At 32.4% G+C, this 27,004-nt stretch overlaps 2 protein-coding genes across 2 annotated transcripts; one reads left to right on the plus strand and one right to left on the minus strand.

The window, feature by feature from the left end:
- Positions 1–268: 268 nt before the first annotated feature.
- LOC141600310 (uncharacterized protein At2g39795, mitochondrial-like) lies at positions 269–4,867 on the plus strand. The gene is made up of 3 exons (XM_074420517.1): positions 269–658; positions 3,476–3,804; positions 4,537–4,867. The coding sequence occupies exons 1-3, from the start codon at positions 428–430 to the stop codon at positions 4,694–4,696; spliced, it is 720 nt and encodes a 239-aa protein (XP_074276618.1). The 5' UTR covers positions 269–427; the 3' UTR covers positions 4,697–4,867.
- Positions 4,868–6,757: 1,890 nt separating this feature from the next.
- Positions 6,758–7,827, minus strand: LOC141600309 (zinc finger protein 3-like). Its single transcript, XM_074420516.1, has one exon. The coding sequence runs from the start codon at positions 7,724–7,726 to the stop codon at positions 6,926–6,928; it is 801 nt and encodes a 266-aa protein (XP_074276617.1). The 5' UTR covers positions 7,727–7,827; the 3' UTR covers positions 6,758–6,925.
- Positions 7,828–27,004: the final 19,177 nt, after the last annotated feature.

A 27,004-nucleotide genomic window follows, 5' to 3' on the forward strand; every position in this document is an offset into this window, starting at 1 on the left:
TCATTTTCCCTTTTTTTATTCGCATTTTGAGGCGTGCGTTCACCCATAGACGCTTCGAAAAGATGATTCATGTCAGCCGACCCCAAATCATTTTGGGATTAAGGCTCTGTTGTTGTTGTTGTTGTTGTTGTTGGTAATGTCGTGTGTTAATAGTCTGTTTGGTCTATAATAGTTCTCATCGTTCTCACCGAATGATCGTTTTCACCGGATCTTGATTCTATTGTATAGATATATATAATAATAGCCACCACCAACCCCACTAGTATCCATATTACACTAAATGATATCAAATCGCCCCTTCTTCATCTTGTGACGAATAGCGTCCGTCACACGGGAGACTACTTGAATCCTAAAACCCTTCTTCAACCTCTCAAATAAAACACACACACATTTTCTCCATCCGGAAAAAATAATTAAAAACCCATAAATGGCTTCTCTAATTCAACAAACCCTAAAACTCAACCGTTGTCTATATTCTCTCTCCGGCAATCTCAGCTACATTCTCCGGCAAATTCCTGCTGGCAATCGCCGTTTTACGGTGGAATCTCCGGCGTCTTACGTCACTGATGCAAAAGCTCGATCACCGTTTGATTCCAACATTATTAGAATTCTTCGCACTGAGATTGATTATCAGTATGATTATGGTCCTCCTAATGAGGTACATATTATTATTCTACTTTATTCTCCGGCGTTGATTGTTGAAAAATGGAGCTGTGAAAATGTGTGTTTGCTATTATAATTATGTATTGTATTAAGCTGATTATTTTGATTTTTGAAATTTTTGTATTTAATTTGTTGTGAGGGCCAATTTCCGTGTATAGTTCTGTAGTGGTTTACATGACACATTCATGGTAATTTGAATTTTCAACGTTGAAGTCGTTTCATTACTTACACGGGCGATTTTGAGTTTTCGGGGTTGCTTAGGAGGGTGTAATAATTGGTAATCGGTGGTAGTGGAAGGTGAGAAAGAGGTGAACAACTAGTATTATTTACACGGGTCATCTTGATTTTGAGGGATTGTTTGGGATAGTGTAACTATAACCGGCGAAATAGAGCTGAAAACAAAGGGGAAGACGGAAAAAAGAGGTTGGAAATGGTAAATGGGGAACTATTACTCTTAGATAAGGGTAATATCCTGGGATTGTGAGTCACTATTAAGTGTCCCTAAGTATAGTAGGTTTGAAAATGTTACGAGTATTGATCCTTTGGGGGAGTGGTACATGATTAATACTATTCGAGTCTGGTTAAATTTCGTTTTGTGCAACCGAGCTCAGAAGAATGAGAGAGCCTCTGCGCATTAGTTTGGGCTGTATGGAATAATAGAAAGAAGTCCAAGCATGGGTTGGATGCAGGGTACCCATAAAACATAATAGCGGAGTGTCTTAGCTATGTGCGTTATTACCATGACGCTAATTAAAGTCTGCCAGTAGTCTTGAGCAATGCCTCTGATCAGTTGATGTCTCCTTTCTTGTCTTTTTGTAAAGTAAACTCTGATGGAGCATGCTTCTGTTCATTAGGATGAGGGTTGGTAATTGTTATTAGAGATGTAGAAGGAACAGTTGCCAGGTCTGCATGTAAACAAGTTTTCTTTCGGTGGGATATGGACATATTCGAAGTGAAGGCGATGGAATTTTGGTTGCTGATGGCTATTCAGCAGCGTGTGAAGAATAATGTTGTGAAGCTGGACTGCAAGGCACTAACACATTTGTTGTCCTATAAATCCTTTTCTGCAAATTATTTTGGTAGTGTGGGGAGATTCTATTAGTTAGCTAGTAACTTTGATGTAATTTCTTATTTTTTTGTTCGTAGACAAGGAACCGAGTGGCACATACTTTGACTTTTTCTACTCCCGCTTGACTTTTTCTATAGTTGACCGGATGAGGTGGCTTATATTGCTTCTTCAGACTTTATGTTTGCATTGTCGTAATTATAAGCACCCACATTCTATCTCATACAAACACAAAACACTTTTAAAATTTCCTTTACGGGCTTGTAATTACCATCTATTCCTCATTTTCTTCTCTCCGCTACCACCACGCCTCACAATTTTTCTTGTTTAAGCTATAGTTCTTGTAATCCTCATGCCAAGCAAGCCTTATGAGTTCATTGGTCATTGTATACCGTGGGACTATCTCATATTTTCATTTTATATATATATATGGAATTGTGGTTATTGTAGAGTATTCAACGGTGTATTCTCTAGCTAATGGGAATTTATAATCATGAATTCACAGTCCTGGGTTCTACCAGTAGAGAGAATTGAATCATTGAAATGGTAGGTTTTTTAAATGGGTGATTTTTGTGTCTTGAGTTTGGTTACATGGTTGTATGAAGCATTTGATGGGCTTAAACTTTCTTCTTCTTGTGACAATGCTTTGTAGTTGAGTACTAGGCGTTTATTTGACAATCTAACTACCATTTTTTTTATTGTGCTGTGTTTGTTGAAGAAATACATCTATAGCTTGTTCGAGTATGATTCCTTCGAATAAATCGGATTTGCTTAGAGGTTTTATATTTTCATGTGTTTTTGATTGCAAGTGTATGGAGTTGTGTCGAATTCTAAAGGAGAGAGGTCTGAACTTGTCTCATGTGTTCAAAGATGTGTTAAAAAATGGTTTGACTAATTACTACACTGTACTTCAGTGGTCAAGTAATTCAGTGAGTCATTTGCTTTATTTCAAGATACTCCCAACTCCCAAGGCAATAGAAAATCTATCATTCATTGTGAATCTGTGGAAGAAAAGCCCATTGGAAATGAACTGTCTGTCTGTGTGTCTATCATACATGGAATTCTTACAGTGAAGCACTTGCAGTCATGTTTAGACCTAACACCTATGTATCTTTGGGTCTTTGTCCTCATTAGACTGCTTCAGTTTGGTGTATATAATGTGTGTTTTTCCTCGGAAAAAGTTCCTAACTGGTTAGGAAGTCATTTTTTTTCCCAAGGGACAAGGTAAGTGGTTTGTGTTGACTTTTTATACAACTGGTCATTAACTAGAAGGATTAGTTGAGGAAAAGGGTAAAAAGGTTGTAGATTGACATAGTTGTGCAACCCAATTTTTTTTAGACCAAGTCTTTTGTAAGGCGTTCTTACAATAACTATCATCAAACCACATCACTTGTAAAGCGAAACGAGTCACTTGCAATAATCAAATGATCTTTAATGACATAAAAGGAGATTACTAACTAATGTAGATCATTGCCAAGTTTAAAATGGTCATTACCAATGGGAATATGGTTTACTAACTGAAATGGATAATGGGGGCAGTGGCATTAAAAGGGTTCTTGAAATTATATAAGGGGCAATTTATTGTGGACTAGTGTTCTCTCTAAGACTTACGAGTTAATGCTTGGAGTACTGGTATATTGACACCAGCAGTTAAACTCAAGGTTTTTTGCTGTTTACATTCAAGCTGATTCTTAGCTAGTTAGCTTCTAGTTGGTTCGTGTCTACTTGCTAATTTTGAATGTGCAGGCAACTCCAAGTTACGAGTCCTTTTCGATTGAAGAACGTCCAGGTCAAGAATTCATAAGGCTTAAGCGTAAATTTGGAGAGAATGAAGATATTAAAATTGAGGCTACAATGTTTGATGGCTGTGTTTCTCATCCCAAAGCTGGTGACGATAATGATGGTGAAAATATTCAGCTTCACATCAGCTTGTTAGTTGACATATATAAGGGCGAGGGATCTGATGGACTGGGATTTGTATGCTCTGCATGGCCTGATGGTTTGGAGATCCTGAAAGTATATACATTACGTAGCAAATTACTATCGCCAAAAGCTCACATGGGACCTAATCTACGGTAATGCTTAATCATATATTAGTTTTTTTCTTTTGGCATTATGGTAAATTTATGTCAAATAGCCCTGTTTGGTAAATAGCATATTGGCCATAAATTAGTACAGTAGATTTGTAGGGCTAGAAAGTGATTGACCAATCAACTTTCTAAATGCAAGTGTTTGCTGTGTAGTAGATTCCGAAAGTTGATTGATGTGAATCCACTCTATTACCATAAAACATGATAATCATGGCGTTTATTGATTTAGCAAACACGTTTTTCATAATTCTTTTAATAAAATAGTCAAACTTGTTACTACAAGCCAGTAAATTTTTTGCTTGCATTATTTATTATCTAAAAAATGTCACTGGCAATTGCCAAGCATGGCCGAATGGCCAATATCAGTTTTTTGTAGCTTTTGCTTCTTTGTTATCAAATGCGTTTTTTGAGTTAGTAAGCAAATGCGTTTTTTGAGTTGACTTGTGCATTGGTTGTTTTGGTAGACTGGTCAACCTTGCTGCTAATGACCGAGGTTAACTTGTGCAGGGGCCTTTGCTATTTCCTAGAGTTCCAAACATTTGATATGGATGAGTCATGAGCATGTGTTGTGTATCATGTGAACAACTGCAATTTGATTTACAAAATCTTTTGCATGAAACATCTGAATTCTAGATATCATTAAAGGCTGCATCACTTTCTGTTTATTGTTTACTGGCTTTGGCATCCACGAACTTTATTTTCTTGCCATATTTTCAGCAAAGTGGATCCCAAGCTTCGGAAGGCACTGCATGATTACTTAAAAGCTAGAGGAGTAAATGAAGAACTTTCTTGTTTCTTACATCATTATATGGTCAACAAGGATAGAAGTGAACTCTTTCGATGGTTGAACACACTCAAATCGTTTGTCGAAATGTGAAGATTAGACAGCCAGGCATAGCTTCCCCAGCAGATTATTTTTATGGTAATGACACTAACACCCCTTAAATTTAAAGGGGAAAATGAAAGTTTTTTAAGCATCGTTATTGTGTTCTTGAACATCATTACTGTGCATGATATCCAAATTATGATGAAATCCACTTGTTTACTAGCATTCGATAACCTTTTTCTTCTGTTTGTTTGAATGAGTCTACTTAATGAACGAGTTTCCATACTTCTCCATTTGTCGGGATTGCTCAGTTTCTATCCCTCTTTTTTATTGAAAGGGATGAAGTCCACTTGTTTACTAGCATTCTTCCCGTAATTAGTCTTTAAGACTGAAAATAGGATCTTTGTTTGGGATTTTTTTTCTTGTTCTTTTCATCATGTTTCTTGTCAAGTCACTTATAGATAAGGCACTAGGATTCAACCAGTGCAGCAATTAGAGCTGCTCAAACGTGAGACAAGCTTACTTAAGTAGCCTTTCCTTCCGTACATTATTCCATCCAAACTAGGATATATACTACTAGGTATTAGTACCCGTGTTCAACTTTTCAAGCAGAGATGGTTTTCAAGACCAAAGGATTTACTATATTAGCTAAGATATGTCGAGGTTGGGAGTCCATTTTTACCTGGTATAATGGTGTTGATGCCATTATTTTACTTGAATGCGGACCGTGTTTGAAGAATCCTATCCTAGAATGAAGATATGGATATGGAATTTCTTTAGAACAAAAATGAAGTCTTAAAATTGTAATGTTTAGACTTGTAAAAATGAAATAAAAAGATGCTTGATAAAGTAAGGCTTGAAATTAGTAAATGATATACTAAGGCTTCTTATACATAACTTTTTTTTTGCTTTTCTGGGGAAAATGTCAGCGTGACAGTGGTCGTTCCATAAATGTATCCTTGAGTGAGACTCGAGTACAACCCAAAAGTGAGGAGTCATAGTAGTACAGTAATAAAGACTGACCAATCTGCATTGTTTGAACTCATAACTATCACTTAAAGTTCCATAGTTCCTTTTAGAATGATTTATGTAGGAAGAACTTGATTGAGGACCATGCAATATGTTTTGTATGATACAGTGACCGACTATCCACGTGAACCGTATGACAATGCCTATTTCCCCTACCTTTGATCACTTGAACAAGTAGAGATATTTTACAAAGACCTTAACTACAACATGCCAAAATCAGTACTTGTTTGGTCAAGTGTTCCTTACTTTCCTCGTCATGCTGTCTATAATTGCAATATTATAAATCAATCATCTAGAAGCTTAGTACAAACATATATGGTGTTGTTTATTCCGCCCCATCTCTCTTGGTTTTCTATTAGATTTTCTGTAATTCATTGGCCCACTTTGCTTAGTGTTTGTGGCACATCACATGCTTATATGTCATTCATTTCCTTTTTTTTTTTTTTTTTTTTTAAGTCAAGATAATATATTCTCATATTTGTACTGTTCTCTTATCTTTGGTTTTGTCCCTTTTCACTTTAGCTATGAATTTGCGGCAAGCTATCAGATGTGTATGAGGTTCTATCATAGTTAATTCTTTGAAGCTTCATGTTCTCGGAAGACTGATAGATTACGAAAAATTTAGTCATTCAGGAGTGCAGAAATCACTATATTTATTTTCAATAAACTTGGTCAATTATCGTTCTCTCTTATATTAGTAGGCTTCTTATGCTGTGTAGTGTGTAGTAATAATGGTTAACGCAACACTTTAGTCATCTAGAAACAACATATATGTGTTTAAATTATGATGTGAAGGTCATGCATATAGGATCCCTTGCCTTAGCTGACACAAGGGTGTTTGTCCGTTGACTGTTTAGAGAGATGTACCTAGCTAATTGATCATAAAATTGCTGAATGCTTCTTAGAAATTAGAATAAGAAATTCCTCCCTCATATTGTTGTTCGAGATTTACACATATTTTCTACGTAAGAAAAATGGGGAGTGGTCTTATCCATGAACCAAGCTGAATGTTTGTTACCTGCTGGAAAGAATTTTATAGAATTCTAATTTTGGGATAGGAGAACAGTTAGTACTTACTATGAATGTCAACTAAAGAACTTTTTGACAAGCAATAATCTTTTCAGCTGATTTGGTCATCAAAAAATTTTACATGAAACTATCCCAGAAAGGGAAAGGAGAATCTAAATTCCAAGCATAAGTAGCAACCCCCTATTTCGAAAAGGAGAAAAAAAAGTTCCTATGAAAATGTACTCAGAGCTTTAGGGATAGATCAAGCTTTATGGGGTCTTCCTGATTAGCTTTCCCTGAAGTGTTACCAAGCCACCAGCCACCAGCTTCACCTCTTAGGGCTGTCTCTGCTACAAGCTTCCCAACAGCTGCTTGTTGCTCAATAGGCAACCTCAACCACCCATGTCCGTACACATTTCTGAAATCAGGAGACATTTTCATGTAAGTACTAGGTTTATTATGATTCATTGAGTGTACCTGAATTCCGAGTGATCTGTTAGGAGAGAAATTGTGTTGGTGGTGGTGTATTTGTTGTTGGTGATGGTGATGGTGATGGTGATGGTGCAAGTAAGGGTGGCCAAAGGCGGCTGCGGTGGCTGCTATGGTAGCTCCAATCCTCTGGTTTTGCTTTGCTATTGTCCTTTCTCGCTTGTGAGCATTCTGATGCCCACCTAAGGCCTGTGAACTGTAGAATTTTCTGTGACAGTAGTTGCATGAGAAAACCCTGGACTCACTTTCTGGTGCTTGAGGAGTTTCTGATGAACTTTGATCGGATGAACCCATTTTAAAGCAATCGATAAGATTGAGTTCGGTGTTGGTTTCATGGCTTGAATCTTCTTCATCAAACAATTCGAACTCCAATGGAATTCGGTTCTTTGAGATAGTCTCTTGTATATCATCTTCTTTATCTTCATGTCGTCTTAGATTCTCGTCTCTATGCTGTACAAATGGTGGCATGTACAGGTATGACAGAGCAACTTCTTGCGGCGAGATATTACTTGACGTACCGGAATGACATAGTTCTTCTATCTCTGCTTGCTCCATTGTATATCAAAGGAATTTGCTGCTCAGTTCTCTTGTATTGTTATGAACCCAGATGAAACAAATAACTTGTGGCATGAAGAAAAGTGTATTGGGTTTAGCCGTTTAGGTAATGGGTGTTAATGTTGATTTCTGAGCAAAAGGATTATTTATTATTTATTCGCTCCAAAAAGACCACCAAGTTTATTTTATTGTTAATCTCACGTTATGCCTAGTTGCCTACATATCTAAGGAGAGCCTTTGTCATGTTTTTTTTTACACAAATTCTTATTTGTGACCGGCATATCCGTCGCAAGCTTATGACGGGTCAAGTAGTACCCATGTGGGGTGGATAAGACAAAAGTAGAATGCCTAGGGAGTAGCAATCTGTTTTGTTTTATTTAACCACATGGATATTACTTAACCCGTCGCAAGCTTATAATCGATATGTCTGTTACAAGAAAGACTTTTTGTTTTTATACAAAACTAGTTGAAAAGCTCGTGCGATGCACAGGGCTCCCATTAGGATCATCTGCATAAATATATTCTATAGTTGATAAAAAAAAGTTCAATTATGTTTAAATCATTGATAAATAAAAGTTCGTAATTGGTATAGTTGATCATCAATGAACTATTAGTGCTTTTATCATAGAAGTTTTGTCATTTAGTAGTTATCATTTCAGTTGTAAAACATCAAGTAACATTGTAAGAGTATGTAGTTAGTTTTGTCATTATTGTTATAGGCATCACTGGTTTTTAATTAAATACAAAATGTTATCTCCATAAACATAGTGCAGCTTACCAAGTAAACCGCTCTTAATAATTAAGACAGGCCTTTATGAGTTTTACAAATTATTTTAACCTATAACAATTACGTAAAACTAAATGGTGTTACATAAAGCAACATGTATCATAATTATCTATATTTAGTGTGTTTAGAGAAAATGTTAGATCTCTTATAGCATAAGTTTACTTTGACTATCTACAATTAAGAGTGTTTTGGTCTATATACTTATCATAAAATCAAATTCATACTGAATTCCAATAAAATTAGTAGTCTCTAAACAACAGTACAAAAATATATGTGATTCTATTACATAGAATGCATGAGGCTTCCATTAGAATCATCTTTTACAATATGCATGTTGAATGTTCTAAGAATATGTTGAACAATAGATTGCAAACGTTGGTTTAATTTACGTTGTCATGGTTTGGTAGTAGAATTCTATTAAGTTGATAAAAAAAAAAAAGGGCCTAACTATGTTGAAAATAGGAACACACAAAATTATTGGGTTGATTTAGTTGATTATTGATGGATCATCGGTCCATTTAACATAAAATCTACTCTTTTTGGTTTACGTTAATTATATTATGTAGTTACCTATTTTTATTGTTGTACGCACCACCGATTTTAGTCAATTTAAAACGTCCTTTCCAAAAATGTGGTTTAATTCCTTAAAATGAACACATGATAACTGAGACTGACTTTTATAAGATTCACAAATTAGATTAACTTACAACATCTACCAATATATTCCATTTTGTAAGCATACGATAGTGTAAATGTTGAATGGTGGTACGCAAAATAACATGTATCTCAATTATATATGTAAACTGGTTGAAGGATTTTGTTAGATCTCTAAATAATAAATTTGTTTTTGACTATTTACCATTAAGACTGGTTGTTCCCTATGAACTTCATGCGAAATATATAATACGACATCTAATTTTGTAGATGTGAGATATATTTTTGAGTGAATTAATGATCAACTTTTCAAAGTCTGACCTCCAAAAAGCAAATGAAGAGTTTTGTGTGGATTGGAGGGAGTAGGATATTAGGAATTAGGATACAACTGTTAAACTTGATTAGTTTTAGATTAATTTTATTAAAATTATAACTCATTTTTGTTTATTTGAAATTTTGTCTATCAACAAAATCAAGTATCATTATCTTACATTATTATTCTACTCTTTATTTATAATAACAAAATGAACAAATTTTCAAAAAAGAGTTTCAATTTTAAGAAAATGGCTTCAAATTATATTATATATGTACAATCGTTTCACTTCATAACCAATATATATGCAATTAGTTGTCTTTATTTTAACCTAATTTATATTTTAACCTAATTTATTACACTAAGCAGTACCTTATATTCAACTAAACACATATGCGATACCTCATAGTTAGCCATTAACACAAAAAAGGAATATTTTTTTCAAAACCGAGTTACCAAAGTGGGAAGTAGTCGAAACCTCAGGACACCAAAGTGGAATTATGCAAACCTTAGGGCATTAAAGTGGAATTAAGCCAAACCTCGGGGCACCAAAATGGAAATTTTCCAAAAAAAAAAAAAAAATTATGAAAAGCTACTGCAAAAATTATTGCACTTTTAAATATACAATCAGTGCATGACATAGTAATAATCAGCCATACGCAAACCGCGGTAAATAATTAAGTGAATAAAAACACATAGATGAATTGGAATTAAGAATGTAAAAATTGATGTAACCGAATAATTTTGTATATTTGGCAGTTCAATACATTTTTAACGTCTATTATGGATTTGATATGAATTTAAAACTAGTTTAAAGAAAATATTCGGTGATATAATAGATTATATATAGTTTGCACAATTTTTCTATATATTTATCGTACACTGATTCATTCATAAAATCATAGTTAACTGGTTCTTGGATTATTAGTCCCGTATAAAATTGTAATTCTTGACTTTGTTCATTTGTATTTAAACTTTTGGCTTGACAAAATCGATATGAGACTTATTTAATATTTTTAAATGATAGCTCAATTTTTTTTAATCTTATGTGAATATTATTGGTAACTAATCATATTCAGAATTAAAACTATTTCATGCCACCGTTGAAGTTGTTTAATTATAATATTGTCATTATAAAAAAATTTCTCCTCCCGCCGCCATTGTCAAATCCAAATGCTAAGTAAATGTCATTCCTTACTTCCTAATATGACATGTTACTTTTTCTGGAGTATTTTTTTAAAATAAAAATCAGCTTTTTCTTAAGGTTTTTGGAAGATAATTAGGGGTTTGGTTATAATTAACAACTCGAATATTTTGTAAATCTTTTAAATATTCAAAAAAGTTTTAAAATGAAATTATTTTATTACTACACGGGTTTCACTAAGGGGGCGTTTGGTTCGCATAAAGGTATCGGTATGGAATCAGGAATCAAACCAGGGTGGTATAGGTTTGGAACTCCATTCCTGATACCTTGTGTTTGGTTAAACTCCGGAATGAGGAATGAACTTTTTTTTTTGTATGTCTATTATTATTCATTGTACCATTTACTTATCTAATAATTTTCTCCAATAATTTTTCATATATTAATCAGTTAAAAACTTGAATATATTTTTTTATATATATTTTAATTTTTTTTGATATCTTAATACTTCTATTCGTAAATATTATTAAAAATGTTCAAGAAAAATCATCGTTTGTATTTTTCACGGAAAAAAAAAAGAATTCAAGAAAAAAATAATTATATGGATATATTTAGTTTTGTGGGGAAAAAATAATTTTTTTTAATGCTAATTTTTTCCCGAACACTTCTTTGATATGATACCCAAGGTATCATTCTCATACCCACCTCACCCCTTGGGTATGAGAAACCCATACCTCATGGGTTTGAGGTATGGGTATCAAATTACAAAAATAGTTAACCAAACACAAGGTATGGGTTTAGCTCATTCCAAACCCATACCTTATACCTATAATGCTTGAACCAAACACCCCCTAAGTAGTTAAAGTCAAACAACTTAGGTTTTGGAGAATATTTTATATTTGTAAAAAATTAGGATCTCTTTTGTTTTTTTTTTCTCACAATTAGTAATTGTATGTTTATAAAATATGCAGTTTTAATATTTTTATACGTTTATTATAACTTTTTTTGCGTTATAAATATTTCTAAAATAAATATTCTTTATAAAGTTATTTTCCTATTATTATTTTAGTAAAGAATAATAAATAAATTATTAGATCCACTTCTATTATTATTATTTTTCTGATAAATAATTGATCTACTTCTAGTAGGATTATTTTCTCATAAATTATTAGATCTACACTTATTAGGATAATGTTAATAATTTTATATAAAAATTATTTTTTATATAGGAATTCTAAAAAAGTTGGACTCTCCAATATCTCTTATAAATTATTAAGAGGAAAAAGCTAGATTTAACTTATTAGGATAATGTTAATAATTTTATATAAAAATTATTTTTTATATAGGAATTCTAAAAAAGTTGGACTCTCTAATATCGCTCGAAAAGTTTCTGCTTTATATATATGTATTGATGATTACTAAAGATCGCCCCTATATTACTTATCCCATCCCTAATATTCATTTCACTTTCCAATTTTGCCCTTTACTCTAAAACATTCTCAAAACTATTTTTTATCGGTAATTCAACATATGAATGACGGTGACCCATTTTACGATAATTAATAATCAAGCACGATTAAATTTGAAACAAAATTGACGATTAGAAACGTAAAAACTTCAAACGATCATAACTTTGTACTCTGGTGTCCGATTTTGATGATTTTTTTTTTCAAATCACTTAACTCGACGAGACGAACGCTATGGTAAAAAATAATAATAATAGTTGAAAAGCGGGCCCATTCGTGTGAAAAACACGAACTGGCCTAGGCCGGTTCATGTGGTTTACATGAACCAGCCTTGGCCAGTTCATGTAAATCTCATGAATGGGCCTAGGCCAGTTCATGTGAATTACATGAATTGGCCCAGGCTGGTTCGTGTAAACCACATGAATCAGCCTATGTCAATTTGTGTTTTTTACACGAATGGACCATTTCTCAATTTTTTTTTTGCATTGCGTTCGTCTCGTCGAGTTAAGTGATTTGAAAAAAAAATTCGTCACAATCGGACACCTGAGCACAAAGTTATGATCGTTTGAAGTTTTTTGGCTTTTATTCGTCAAATTTTGTCCAATTTAAATCCCTATTTCATATTATTTTGAGACGGTTTTGTTTTTGTTAATTTATGAAGCGGTTTTTTTGAAATTTTAAATTTAAAATCGAAAATGAGTAAAAAGGAAGGTAAATGGGGTTTTAATTACACAAGGGCAAAAAGGTAATATTTAGGAACGAATGAGTAAAACTAGGGGCGATCTTTAGCAAACCCGTTTATATATTGAGGGAATATATGAATGTGTGCCACCTAGGCGTTTACGATGCTATTAGAAAGTAGAAAACTAGAAACCAACAAAAATAATAAAAGGAGATAAGGGGAAACAAGAAAGAAATGGTGTACTTTTATTTTTCTAAGTGTCGAGGAGCCGTTCAAAGATTATATATAAGTATATAACTAGGTTTGATGCCGGTTATCCCCGAACTATATTTATTTACTATTTAAATTTTATTTTGTATGAAATATATAATTCACTAAACTTCGGTTAACACGTACATTTACAATTTATATCTTGAAATTATAATGAGAAGTAAAATTAATCAACAAATTATGAGACGTTCACCACTCCCGCGGCTAATATTATTACTTTCACTACAACCCTGTTATTAGGTTAACGGTTTTTCTAACGTGTGCCCTAAGGGCACACGTTAATAATCCTCTATCCACATGAAAACAACATAATAAAGAATCTTTGAAATTAATTTAAGGAAACTCTACATATTTTTCCTAATTTACTAGTTTATTATCTTTCACTTCTCTCCAATTAATTATTTCCTTCCATTTAAATTCACACATATATTTTGAATTATTTACAAAATCTTCTATCAATTACCTCCTCCCTTTTCAATAATCTTTTCTCCATTAATAACCTGCAACTAAGATAGTATTACCAGTAACATGCCGACAGACCATTGGTTCCCATATGGTTAATTGTCACTTGAGATATCAAGGGAATCAATTTATCCATCACTTTTACTCTTTATTTATCTCCTTCCTACCATGGTTAATCTGACACTACCTTAATCGTCGTTTTAAGGAAATTTATAATGGCAAAACTGGCAGATTCTATCGGAAAAGGGCTTAGGGTTCAATTTCCGGCACCGAAAATCGAACCATAAGCCCTTCTTTGGCAACCTATAACGACTAAGAATAAGGGACGCCTTTGAAATGGCCATGGAAATGGAACTCACAGCGAAAAGATAAAAAATGGGTGCAGTACAAGTTAGTGGATGAAATATTTATGGAGGAAAATTTAATGGAGGCAAATAATATACGGATAAGGAAATTAATTATAGGAGAGAGAAAATTTGGTTAAATCTGAAGAGTTTCCTTTAATTAATTTGATAGATTCTATATTACGTTGTTATCAAGTGGATTAAGGGATTATTAACGTGTGCCCTAAGGGCACACGTTAGAAAAACCGTTATGCTAACGATACTATTACGTTCACTGCGTCTTTGGTTACTGTTGTTTCATTAACTACTCCTACTATTTTTATTTTTACGGTTAACCGGTTAGTTTTGTCAAACTCATATATTTAAATAAATTAATCTTTCCTAAAATCTAATTTAGTTAATTTTTCATACTTTCAACCTTGTTTCTATTGTTACTTTTATTACATGTGTTGTGACGACTATTACTCTCACTTCTCCCGTCATCAATTTTTTTTTCTTTCACTACTCCCGCATTTATTATTGTTAATTTCACTATTCTCGTTGTTGCTAGTATGGCTTTCACTACTCCCGCTACTATTATTGTTACTTTTACTACTCACATGGGTGATTACTATCATATTAGTTGATTATCTAGTTGTATTAGAGTTATATATTTAAATAAATCTGAAATATTAAATTAAAATATTATTTAAGAGCAATCATTATTATTTAGTGATTAAATTACAAATCTAATGATTTATGAAATATTATATTTTTTGAAAATCTAGATTGATTTATTTACCTTTTAATATTTTTCAAAATATAAAATACTTTATATTATAATTGTGTATGTTAAATAATTAACATCTTTATTATAATTAATACCATAAGTGGAGCCTGTTTATTTTAAAGAAACTCACCATATTTTGGTATTCTCTAAATTTATACTTCAACCAAAACTATATAATATTTACATTGAAGTCTCTTATTCAGGTCCATCACAGAGTGTTATCGATTTAAAACTATATAGTATAATTAATTTGTATAAATTTATTTAAGGAAAAATTACAAATAACCACCATGTATTTGCCTTTTTTTAAAAATTACCACCACGTATTTGCATTTTTACAAATAACACCCAACATTTACCGTATATTCCCCAACCACCACCGTATTTTAGTCCCGAACATTGTTTTTCTTGTTTCCGTTTCGTTAAGTGACAATGTTGTCATAATACCCAAATTACCCTTCTATGCTACAACATTAATTACTCCAAATACACTTTACTTTGTTTGCCCAATTCAATTACCCTAAATTCCCAAATTATATCACTATCCCAATTCTATTGATTATATTTGGGGTATTTATTATCTCTACCTAAATCACTCAAACGATTTCCAGGACATATTCTGCTCTTTATCCCTATAGTACTTGATTAATCAGGTGACATCCATGCTTTCTCGCAGTTCTCCACCCCAATTATTTCTGCTTCTCTCTTGCTACCTTCGAAATATCACACTCCCCTGCTTCATAAAACACACTAATGTCTCCATTTTCCACTATTTTGTAAAGCTCTAATATTTCTTAACCACCCACATTTCATGGACTTTAGTGTAGCAAGTTTTGATGGGTTTTCCATAGATCATCAAAAAAACTCTTGCCCATGATTTTTCACCCTCTAACTGCCTTCATCTTAAACATTCCTCCTTTGTTCTTTCACCCTCTAACTGCCTTCATCTTAAACATTCCTCCTTTGTTCTTTCTGATAAACTACAAGAGCAGAATATATTGAGTGATTATAACGTTGATGTAGAGAGCAAGCCCTCTATTGATTTCATTCAAAAAAATTCAGATCTGGAATATGGTGACCATGATTTCAAGGAGGAAGTTGAGGAGCTGCTACAAATGGGTTCCGACGATGATGTTACTAACCGATTATTTGGGGTATTAGTCATGAATAACATTAATCAGAAACTCAAATTATCAATAAGCGATTGAATTGGGGGGAGAGAAGTGATTTGGTGATTTAGGGTTAGGGGAAATAAATGAAATATGTTTTGGGGATTAATTAATGTGAAGGATAAGAGGGTAATCTGGGTATTTCATTTAAATCTTCACTTAACGAGACGGAAAATTAGAAAAACGATGCTCGGAACGAAAATACGGTGGTGGTTGGGGAATATACGGTAAATGTTGGGTGTTATTTGTAAAAATGCAAATACGTGGTGGTAATTTGTAAAAAAAGACAAATACGTGGTGGTTATTTGTAATTTTTCCATTATTTAATTACATAGAAGTCTCTTGATTTTACGGAATATATATATATATATATATATATATATATATATATATATATATATATATATATATATATATATATATATATATATATATATATATATATATATATATATATATATATATATATATATATATATATATATATATATATATATAGTTTCAAATGAGTCCACTTAAAATGGTGAGTCCCTAAGTCCTAATCTAAGCCATTAGATCTTCTAAGATTGATGGTTGAGATTTGAAACTTCTAAACAATTTCTGAATTGAAACTTTAATGTTTTATAAGTGAAACTTTAATCTGTGAATATAACTTTAATTCTTTACGATTGTAACTTTAATTTTGTAAAGTCATTTTGTAAATAAAAATTTAAATTTATGTATTTATGAATATAACTTTAATGTTTTACGAGTGAAATTTTAACGCTTAAAAGTGTAACTTTAATTTTTTTTAGGCAATTTTCTAATATAAAAATTTGAATTTATGAAATTATGTAATTGTGACTAATATTTTCTTAATTTACTTGATTTTTGACTGTAACTTTAATAGTATACACGTATAACTTTAATGCTTAAAAGTGATACTTTAATGTTTTTTAGGCCATTTTCAATAAAATTTTTTTGAATATATGCAAAAATGTAATTGTGACTAAAATTTATTTTATTTCACTTATAACTTTAATGTTTACTATCGTAACTTTAATTTTTTTAAGCCATTTCTAATTTAAAAATTTGAATTTCTATAATAATGTAATTGTGACTATTATTTAATTTTCACTGATTTATGAACCAAACTTCAATGTTAAACTAGTGAAATTTTAATGATATACGAATGAAACTTTAATTGTTTTTAATCCATTTTGATATAAGAGTTAGTAATAATGTAATTGTGACTAATTTTTAGTTAATTTTCATTGATTTATGAATGAAACTTTAATGTTAAACGAGTGAAATTTTAATGATATACGACTGAAACTTTAATTTTTTTGGGCCATTTCTATTAAGAGTTTGTAATAATGTAAAAATTTATAATTTTTTTAATTTAAGATTGCAACTGTAGTGGTCTAGGAGCGAAACTTTAATGGTATACGTTTATAACTTTAATGCTTAGTGAGCCATCGATACTGATAACCACCATCACCGCCACTAACAACAACCCCACCTTTGTCGCCCACCTGAACCACCACTACCTCCACCAAACACCCATCACGACCAGCTGCACCAACTACCACGCACCAAAAAAAAAAACGAGGCAGCAGCATAAAAAAACCACCACCGCCACCACCCTTTTACTACCACCACGACAACTCCAACTAGACCGACACATGTCACCCCCAACCACAGATCTGAAAAAAAAAGGGAAATGAGAAACGTGGTGCGGCGACCTTAGCAACCAACAACCACCACGACATCTGAAAAAAAAAGAGAGAGCATAAATCTGACCACCTCGACCAACAACCCACCAAAATAAAAAATAAAACGACAACCACCCTTCTAACCCATACACACGGCCAACAACACAACTCCGACCACCACCACCACCAACCCCAAAAAAAAGCAAATATGGAAAAAAAAAACACCACCACCGAACAGCCGCCATTCACCAACACTCAGATCTGACAAAAAAAAAAAGAAAGATTTCATATTTTTATTTGAAGATCTAAAATTTTCGAAACAAGAGAGAAAAAGGAGTAAAATTTCGATAAAAATTAAAGATCTCATATTGTTATTTGTAGATCTGAAATTTTCGAAAGAAAAAAGAGAAAGAAGAAGGGGAGGCAGGCAGTTGATGGGGGAAGGAGGTGTTCGCGTTGGTGGTGGTGGCTGGGGATGACGGTGATCGGCAGAAAAGGAGAAAAATGGAGGTTTTGTGTTGTGGTGGCGTCGGGATGACGGTGGAGCAGGGGTTGCTGGCCTCGGTGTGGTGTGGTGGCGGCGAGTCCAGGGTAGGTGGCGCCATCGGCATGGTTGAGTGGTGGCAACGGCGTGGTGGCAGCAGGCCGGCGGGATTAGGAGCGTTTAGAGAGAGAGTGTGTTTAGAGAGATTATATGAAAATGGGAGGAAATGTGTGAGATTAGGGTTTGTTTGTCTTTTATACCTGAACCTTTAATTTTGTTTTAATCTTGGCCCTTTATTTTTTTGATCCAAAGGCTTAGAATAGGACTCATGGACTCATCTAATCTAAGGGGACTCATTTGATCCTAATTATATATATATATATATATATATATATATATATATATATATATATATATATATATATATATATATATATATATATATATATATATATATATATATATATATAGAATTAGGATCACATGAGTCCACCCTATCTTTTTGAGTCCGTGAGTCCAGGGAAACAATATCACAGGTTATACTAAACAATATCACGCGTCATATTAAACAATATCACTCTTGCTGAACCAGATTCGCCCTCTGTTATTAACTTCTTTCTCATACTTTTTCTTACACCCATCAGTGCTAGGGACGGAGCTCCAACAAATACCATCATCCTCACGCACTTTCCCGCCGGTGAGTCGATTTTGGCGGCGTGTTCGTCGGAGTTATTGCATATTACTTCTTTTATATTTTTTCCTCTCTTGTTCTCTTCTTTATATTCGCCTATTTCCTTCATCGCCGGCGATGAGACCCCTAATTTAACAGCGGCGGCGTTGTTCTTTGATGGAGGTTAATGGAAGAAGGATCATTGATTGTATGTTAGTGAGGGGTGGTAGCGATGGTCGTGAGACGGATTTGTGCGCCGTGGTGGTGGTTGTTGTGGAGGTGAACGTGTGGTGGTGGGTCGTGGGTGGTGGTTGTTGGGGAGGTGAAGGGGTGGTCGTGGGCCGTGGGTTGTTGTCGTCGACGATTAATGTCACTGACTATAGTTTTAAGCCTTCTTTTTACTGTTTTCGTTGTATATTTTGCGTGATATTGTTCAGTATAAGCAGTGATATTGTTTCGTGTAGTGTTTGATATTCTTGTGTATAGGCTGTGATACATAAGTGGACTCACGGGACTCAAATATTTAGGTGGACTCACCGGATCTTGCCTCTCTCTCTCTCTCTCTCTCTCTCTATATATATATATATATATATATATATATATATATATATAAGAGATCTAGTGAGTCCACCAAAAATTATTGAGTCCATAAGTCTCCATTAGAGCCATCGAAAATATGAGATGGAAGGCTGAGATTGAAAGGGAAAAAGAGGTGATTAATGTTAAAAGGAAGGGATTGATGCTAATTAATTACTTTCCCTCACTACCATCACTAATCAAACCCCTAATTTCACTATATAAGCCTTATTTTTCCACTCACTTCTCTCTCCTATCACACAAATATCATCCCTCTCATCTCTCTAAAAACCAAAAAAATCCCCTAAATCCAAAAAATTCAAAAAACCAAAAAAAAAAAAATCCCTCCTCTCATCCTCACCACCACCTACTACACCGACCCACACCCACCACTATTTCCAGATACGACTACCACCCCGACCATCACCACCATTCTGCCTCACGCACACCATCCCGTCCTCCACTATCCCCACCATTTCCAGATCTGAAACACAACACCACCCCCGACTATCACCCCGACCACCACCACCATTCCTTTTCACGCACACCATCCCGACCTCCACTATTCCCACCATTTTCGATCTGAAACACCAAAACCCACGCCCATAACTACCCACAACCAGTCAACCACCCACACCCACAATCGAAACACAACAACCTCGACCTCACTGTTCTTTCCTGCAACACCAGTGTCGCCACCATCCCGCGTCGTCTGTCGCCACCTAACGCCGCCTCATGTAGTATTGTCGAGGGATTTGTGTTTTGTTTTGTGGTTTTTTTGTTTTGTTTTCTTTGTTTTATAATTTTTGGTTTGCTTTGTTTATTTTTCACGGTTTTATGATCCTGTGGGATTTGTGTTTTGCTTTGTTTGTTGTGTTTGCTTTTCACGGTTTTACCACCTTTTTTTTTTTTTTTTCTTTTTGTTAGATTTCCTTTATCCTAAATATCGTATTGTTATAGATTTCAAATTTTGTATTTCAAATCTCGTCTTGTTATTATATTGTTTTGTTTCAGATCTGGTTTTAAAAAGATACACTCGCATTTTTTAGAATTTACACTCGTATTAAATTTACACTCGTATTTCTTTAAATTTCCACTCGTATTTCTTTACATTTACACTCACATTTCTTTACATTTACACTTGTATTTGTTTACATTTACACTCACATTTCTTTACATTTACACTTATATTTGTTTACATTTATACTCATATTTCTTTACATTTACACGCATTTTTCAGATTACACTTGTATTTCTTTACAGTTACACTCGTATTTCTTTACATTTACACTCATATTTTTTACATTTACACTCATATTTCTTTACATTTACACTCGTATATCTGTACAATTACACTCAAATTATATAGATTTGCACTCATAGTTTTTGTGGATATGAGTCGGTGGTGGAGGATGACGTTGGTGGTGTTTGTTGGTAGTCGGACTAAAATTTTACTCGTAAAGGACCAAAGTTAGATTTGTAAATGACCAAAGTTACACTCAAAGGACCAAAGTTACACTCTTAAACCTTCAAATTTACACTCGTAGACCTTCAAATTTACACTTAAAATACTATATTTACACTCGTAAAACATCACATTTACACTTGGTAACATGTTAAGATTATATAAATTCAAAATTTTATATAGAAAATTCCCTAAAAATCAAATTTACACTCGCAAAACATCAAATTTACACTTATAAAATGTTAAAATTATATAAATTTAAAATTTCCGTCACAAAAAATCAAATTTACACTCTTAAAATGTTACATTTACACTCGTAAAACATCAAATTTACACTTGTAAAATGTTAAAATTATATAAATTCAAAATTTCCGTCACAAAAAATCAAATTTACACTCTTAAAATGTTACATTTACACTCGTAAAACATCAAATTTACACTCGTAAAACATCAAATTTACACTTGTAAAATGTTAAAATTATATAAATTCAAAATTTCCGTCACAAAAAATCAAATTTACACTCTTAAAATGTTACATTTACACTCGTAAAATGTTAGATTTACACTTGTAAAACTCATACAACATTACATTTACACTCCCGAAATCTGAAACTCAAAACTGATTAATTAGGGCTAGAGAGAGAAAGAAAAATTAATTAGTGTATAGAAATTTGATTAGTGAAATAATTTTTTTGTTAATTTCAATCTCAACCATCAATTTCAATCCAACCATCCACATTTTTTTCCTTTTCTTTTTAATAATCCTTAATCCATCCCTTCTCCATCCATCTCAACCATCCATTTTTTCATCCAATGGCCCTTAAAGGGACTTAGGGACTCAATGACATATGGTGGACTAATAAGAACTCACCTCTCTTTCTCTCCCCCTCTCTCTCTCTCTCTCTCTCTCTCTCTATATATATATATATATATATATATATATATATATATATATATATATATATATATATATATATATATATATATATTAAAGTTCTCCTAAGTCCCTTACATTTATTGAGTACTTAAGTCCTTATAAGGGCTCTTGGATGAAGGGAATGAAGGGAATGAAGGGATGAGATTACATCTCAATGGATGACCACAAATCAATCTAGTCTAATTAGCTCCTCATTGCAATTAAGTTACCCACTAATCCATTCATCCCTCATTATCACACTCATTCCCTCTCTCTAAATCTCACAATCTCTCCTTTTTCTCTCTTCCTCTCATCACCAAACCACAAAAAAGAAAACCCAAAAAAAACCCAAAACCATAACAAAAATTTCTGAAAAATAAATTCATCATCCCTCCTTCCCTCCCTCCCTCCGTTCAGATCTGCCGCCACAACCATCTCCCCTCATTCCCTCTAAATCCCGTCCCTCTCTCATTCTCCCTCACCACGTCCACCACTAATCCCACCATCGACAACCCACAACAACCACAACCAGGGATGTTCAAACAAACTGTTCATTGGCTACCTAGCATGTTCTTTCTTGTTAATCATTCTTTTACCAATTTGACTTTATGGCTGTTAGATACTTGAGCTATTTGTAATAAACCTCGAAGTATAGGATGCGTTCCTCTACATTTAAAATAACATGATGCTTTTATATTTTCGGCAAACATGATATTCGTTTTTTTTTGTTGAGGTTTCCAATGTCTCACGCCACCACCCAACATTTCAGATTCGTTTTTTTTTTTTTTTAAATTTCAGATCCGGTTTTTGTACCGGTTTCCAATGTTTATATAATTTGAATTCCGTGTTTACTTGTGTCGGATTCCGTTTTTTTAAGGTATAGATTCCGTTTTGTAAACGGTTGTATTTAAGATTTCGCTTGATTTTTTCATTTATTTTCATCTACTTCTTATTTTGTTTTTTTTTTTTTTTTATTTTAGATCTAGTATTCTTGGTTTTTATTTTGGTTTTTTATTATGTTAATGTTGTAGGTGTTATACTATATTTTAGATTTGTTATTTTGGTTTTTATTAAAGTTACAATTACACTTTTTTCTGCTACAATTACACTTTTTTTTGGTTAAAATTACACTTTTTTTGGTTAAAATTACCCTTATTTCTGTTATAATTACACTTTTCCCTGTTACAATTACACCTTTTTCTATTACAATTACACTTTTTTTTTTGTTAAACTTACACTTTTTTGGTTAAAATTACCCTTATTTCTGTTATAATTACACTTTTCCCTGTTACAATTACACCTTTTTCTATTACAATTACACTTATTTCTGTTACAATTACACTTATTTCTGTTACAATTACACTTTTTTACTTTAAAATTACACCTTTTTCGGTTAAAATTACACTTTTTCCTGTTAAAATTACACTTATCTCTATTAATGACTAAAGTTACACTCTTGGACTAAAGTTAGACAGACTAATTTGGACTATTTGGACAATTTGGACTAACTAATTTGGACTATTTAGACTATTTGGACTAATTAATGGAGTTATTTACGACTAAATTGAATACAATATTTACAACTAAAATTGGACTAAAATTATACAATCTTGGACTGAAAATACACTATTTACGAATAATTTTGAACTAATAATACACTATTTACGACTAAATTTAGAGTAAATTACACAATTTGAACTAAAGTTACACAACTCATTTATTTTGAGTCATTGAGAGTGTGAAATTTCAATTATTGTCCACTAAAGTGTAACTTAGTAAATTGATAGTTTGTGTATCTTTTATCATTTTATGAGTGTAATTTTAGTCCAAAAAAGTATAATTTTAGTCCAAAAAAGTGTAATTTTAGTCTACAAATGGTTAACTTTAATCCACAAATGTATAACTTTAGTCTACAAAAGTGTAATTTTAGTCAACGAAAGTGTAATTTTAGTCCATAAAAGTGTAATTTTAATCCAAATTGTATAACTATAGTCCAAATTTGTGTATCTTTAGTCCAAATTGTGTAATCTTAGTCCAAATTGACAAATTTTAGTCAAAATTTGTGTAAGTTCAGTCCAAATTGTTCTAACTTTTGTCCAAAAGCGTAACTTTAGTCATTGAGAAGGTAACCTTAGTAGAGATAAATGTAACTTTAATGAAGACAAGTGTAATTTTAAAGGAAAAAAGTGTAATTTTAACAGGAAAAAGTGTAATTTTAACGGAAAAGTGTAATTTTAACCCGAAAAAAGTGTAATTTTAACAGAAAAAAGTATAATTTTAACGGAAAAAAGTGTAATTTTAACAAGGAAAAAACTGTGATTTTAACCCAAAAAAAGTGTAATTTTAACGGAAAAAAGTGTAATTTTAACGGAAAAAAGTATAATTTTAACCGATAAAGTAATTTTAATAGATCATAAATCACACAATACCAAAAGAAAATTTTAACTACGAAATTTGGCAAATATATATAACAAGAAGGATATTAACAAAGTGATATCAACAAGAAAAAAGTAAAAAATGAGATTTCATAACTAATAGATTTAGTACTATAATTTTAACCGGAAAAAAAAGTGTAATTTTAACACAAAAAAGTGTAATTTTAACGGAAAAAAGTGTATTTTTAACAAGGAAAAAACTGTGATTTTAACCCAAAAAAAGTGTAATTTTAACGGAAAAAAGTGTAATTTTAACGGAAAAAAGTGTAATTTTAACCGATAAAGTAATTTTAATAGATCCTAAATCACACAATACCAAAAGAAAATTTTAAATACGAAATTTGGCAAATATATATAACAAGAGGAATATTAACAAAGTGATATCAACAAGAAAAAAGTAAAAAATGAGATTTCATAACTAATAGATTTAGTACTAAAATCAAACTATAATTTGTAAGAATGTCAATAACCGGAAAAAAAAGACCAAAACATGAAAATTGAAAAAAAAAAAAAAAAACGGAAATGAACAAAAAAAAAACGGAGATGGGTAAAAAAAAACAAAATATTAACTACAAAACGGAAATGAAAAAAAAAGACCAAAACATGAAAATTGAAAAAAAAATAACAAAACGGAAATGAACAAAAAAAACGGGTCAATGAAAATTGATCTATTTTAGTAGATCTAAGATTAAAATAAAAAAACTCACAAATTTAAAACAATATTATATAGCAAGACAATATAAGGAGAAAAAAACAACAAAAAAAATAAAAAGAACACCCAAACATCAAGTTTAAAAAAAATAAAATAAAATAAAAATAAATAAAAAAATGACGTCGTGGCGGCGACGGCGGTGGTGGTGGTGGCGGCGGCGGGGGTGGCGACTGTGGCGGCGGGGGTGGCGACTGTGGCGGGGACTTACATGATCTTATTACTATATATATATATATATATATATATATATATATATATATAGAGAGAGAGAGAGAGAGAGAGAGAGAGAGAGAGAGAGAGAGAGAGAGAGAGAGAGAGAGAGAGAGAGAGAGAGGGTTCTTATAAGGGCTTTATACCATATAAGGCCCTAAGTTCTTATAAGAGCCCTTGGATGAAGGGATTGAATGGATGAGATGAGGAGAGATGGGGTCTTTTTTAGAGCAAAAAAAAAAAAAAAGGAAATGCTTGTTATATGAGAGAGGGTCCACTGGCACTGTTTTCTGTACTTCCTCCACTGCATATCCCGCGGACAATAGGAATAAACAAACACAAATATATCATTTTGCATGCTTTCCCTTTTCATTCACCATTCAAAACCTCTCAACAAGCAAAACCCATAAAAATCACCACAAAAACGATCCTAAATCCTGTAAAATCCAATATAAATCATCAAAAAAAAAGAGAAATTTCATCCCAAATGTAAAACAACTTCATTGATCATCAGATAAATAAATTGTTATCAGATAAACTACTTCATTGTTCATCCGTTAAAATTCATTTGCTTTGTTGAAGACAAAATAAATTGTCATTGTTCATCAGAGAAAGAAGCGGGAAATGACAGTCAGTGTTTGTGAAATGGATCATATGCAGATTGAAGTTGCCGTCGATGGTGAGTTGTTTACTTTCTTATGTGTGTCTAGGTTATTATTGTAGCTTGATGTTCAAATATAAAGTGCTATATGTAATTTTGGATTGATGTTCATTATTGTAGCTTGTAGTTATTTCATTTGTGTTCATTATTCTTAATGGTGTTGTACTTTCATTGTGTTCATCAGATTTGTTCTTTCATTTTGGTAGCTTGTTGTTCATGGCAAAAAATGATGGAAATTTAAAAGCTTGATAAAGAACGAATTATAACTTCAGTGGGTTTTAGTAAAACTCTGACTATAATATGTATAACTTCAATAATACAGTGTACTCATGCAGTTCTTATATTCATCGTGTTATAACTCCACTGGTTTTTTGTAAAACTCTTTGACAATTTCTGCGACTTCAGGTAATGAGTAATTCAAACCCTAAATTGTGCGTAAAAACTCTTACTAAACAACCAATTTTGATATAGTTATTCATGTTATAGCTTAAGTTATACATTCATTAAGTGAAGTTATAGGATTTGGAGGGTTGTACATTATATGCCTAGAGTTATACAGGCTGTGTCTAGAGTTATACATTGTATGATTAGAGTTATACAGACTGTGTATAGAGTTATACATTATATGCCTAGAGTTATACATTGTATGATTACAGTTATACAAATTTTGTACAGGAGTTATACAACACATCACTGCAGTTATGAAAAAAGGCAAAATTTATTAGACAGCTATGAGTTATACAAAAAATATCAAGAGTTATACAAATTGTGTACAACAGTTATACAACACATGACTGTAGTTATGAAAAAGGCAAAATTTATTAGACAGTTATGAGTTTTACAAAAAATAACAAGAGTTATACAAATTGTGTACAAGAGTTATACACTCTGTGAAGTACAGTTATCCATATATGGGTAAGAGTTATACATTGTATGACTAGAGTTATACATTACGAAACTACAAGAATCTGAGTCTACAAATGTATAACTCTAGGCATATAATGTATAACTCTTAGCATATACAGACTGTGTTTGGAGTTATACATTATATGCCTAGAGTTATACATTATACGCTAAGAGTTATACATTATATGCTAAAGAGTTATACAATATGTGCCTAGAGTTGTACATTGTATAGCTAGAGCTATACAGTCTGTGCCTAGAGTTATACATTGTATAGCTAGAGTTATACAGTCTGTGCCTAGAGTTATACATTGTATAGCTAGAGTTATACATTGTATGACTAGAGTTATACAGACTGTGTATAGAGTTATACATTATATGCCTACAGTTATACAGTCTGTGCCCAGAGTTATACAGTCTGTGCCTAGAGTTATACATTGTATGACTAGAGTTATACAGAGTGTGACTAGAGTTATACATTATATGCCTACAGTT

This window comes from Silene latifolia, chromosome 9, assembly GCF_048544455.1.
Source record: "Silene latifolia isolate original U9 population chromosome 9, ASM4854445v1, whole genome shotgun sequence".
In the NCBI taxonomy this organism is placed as follows: Eukaryota; Viridiplantae; Streptophyta; class Magnoliopsida; order Caryophyllales; family Caryophyllaceae; genus Silene; species Silene latifolia.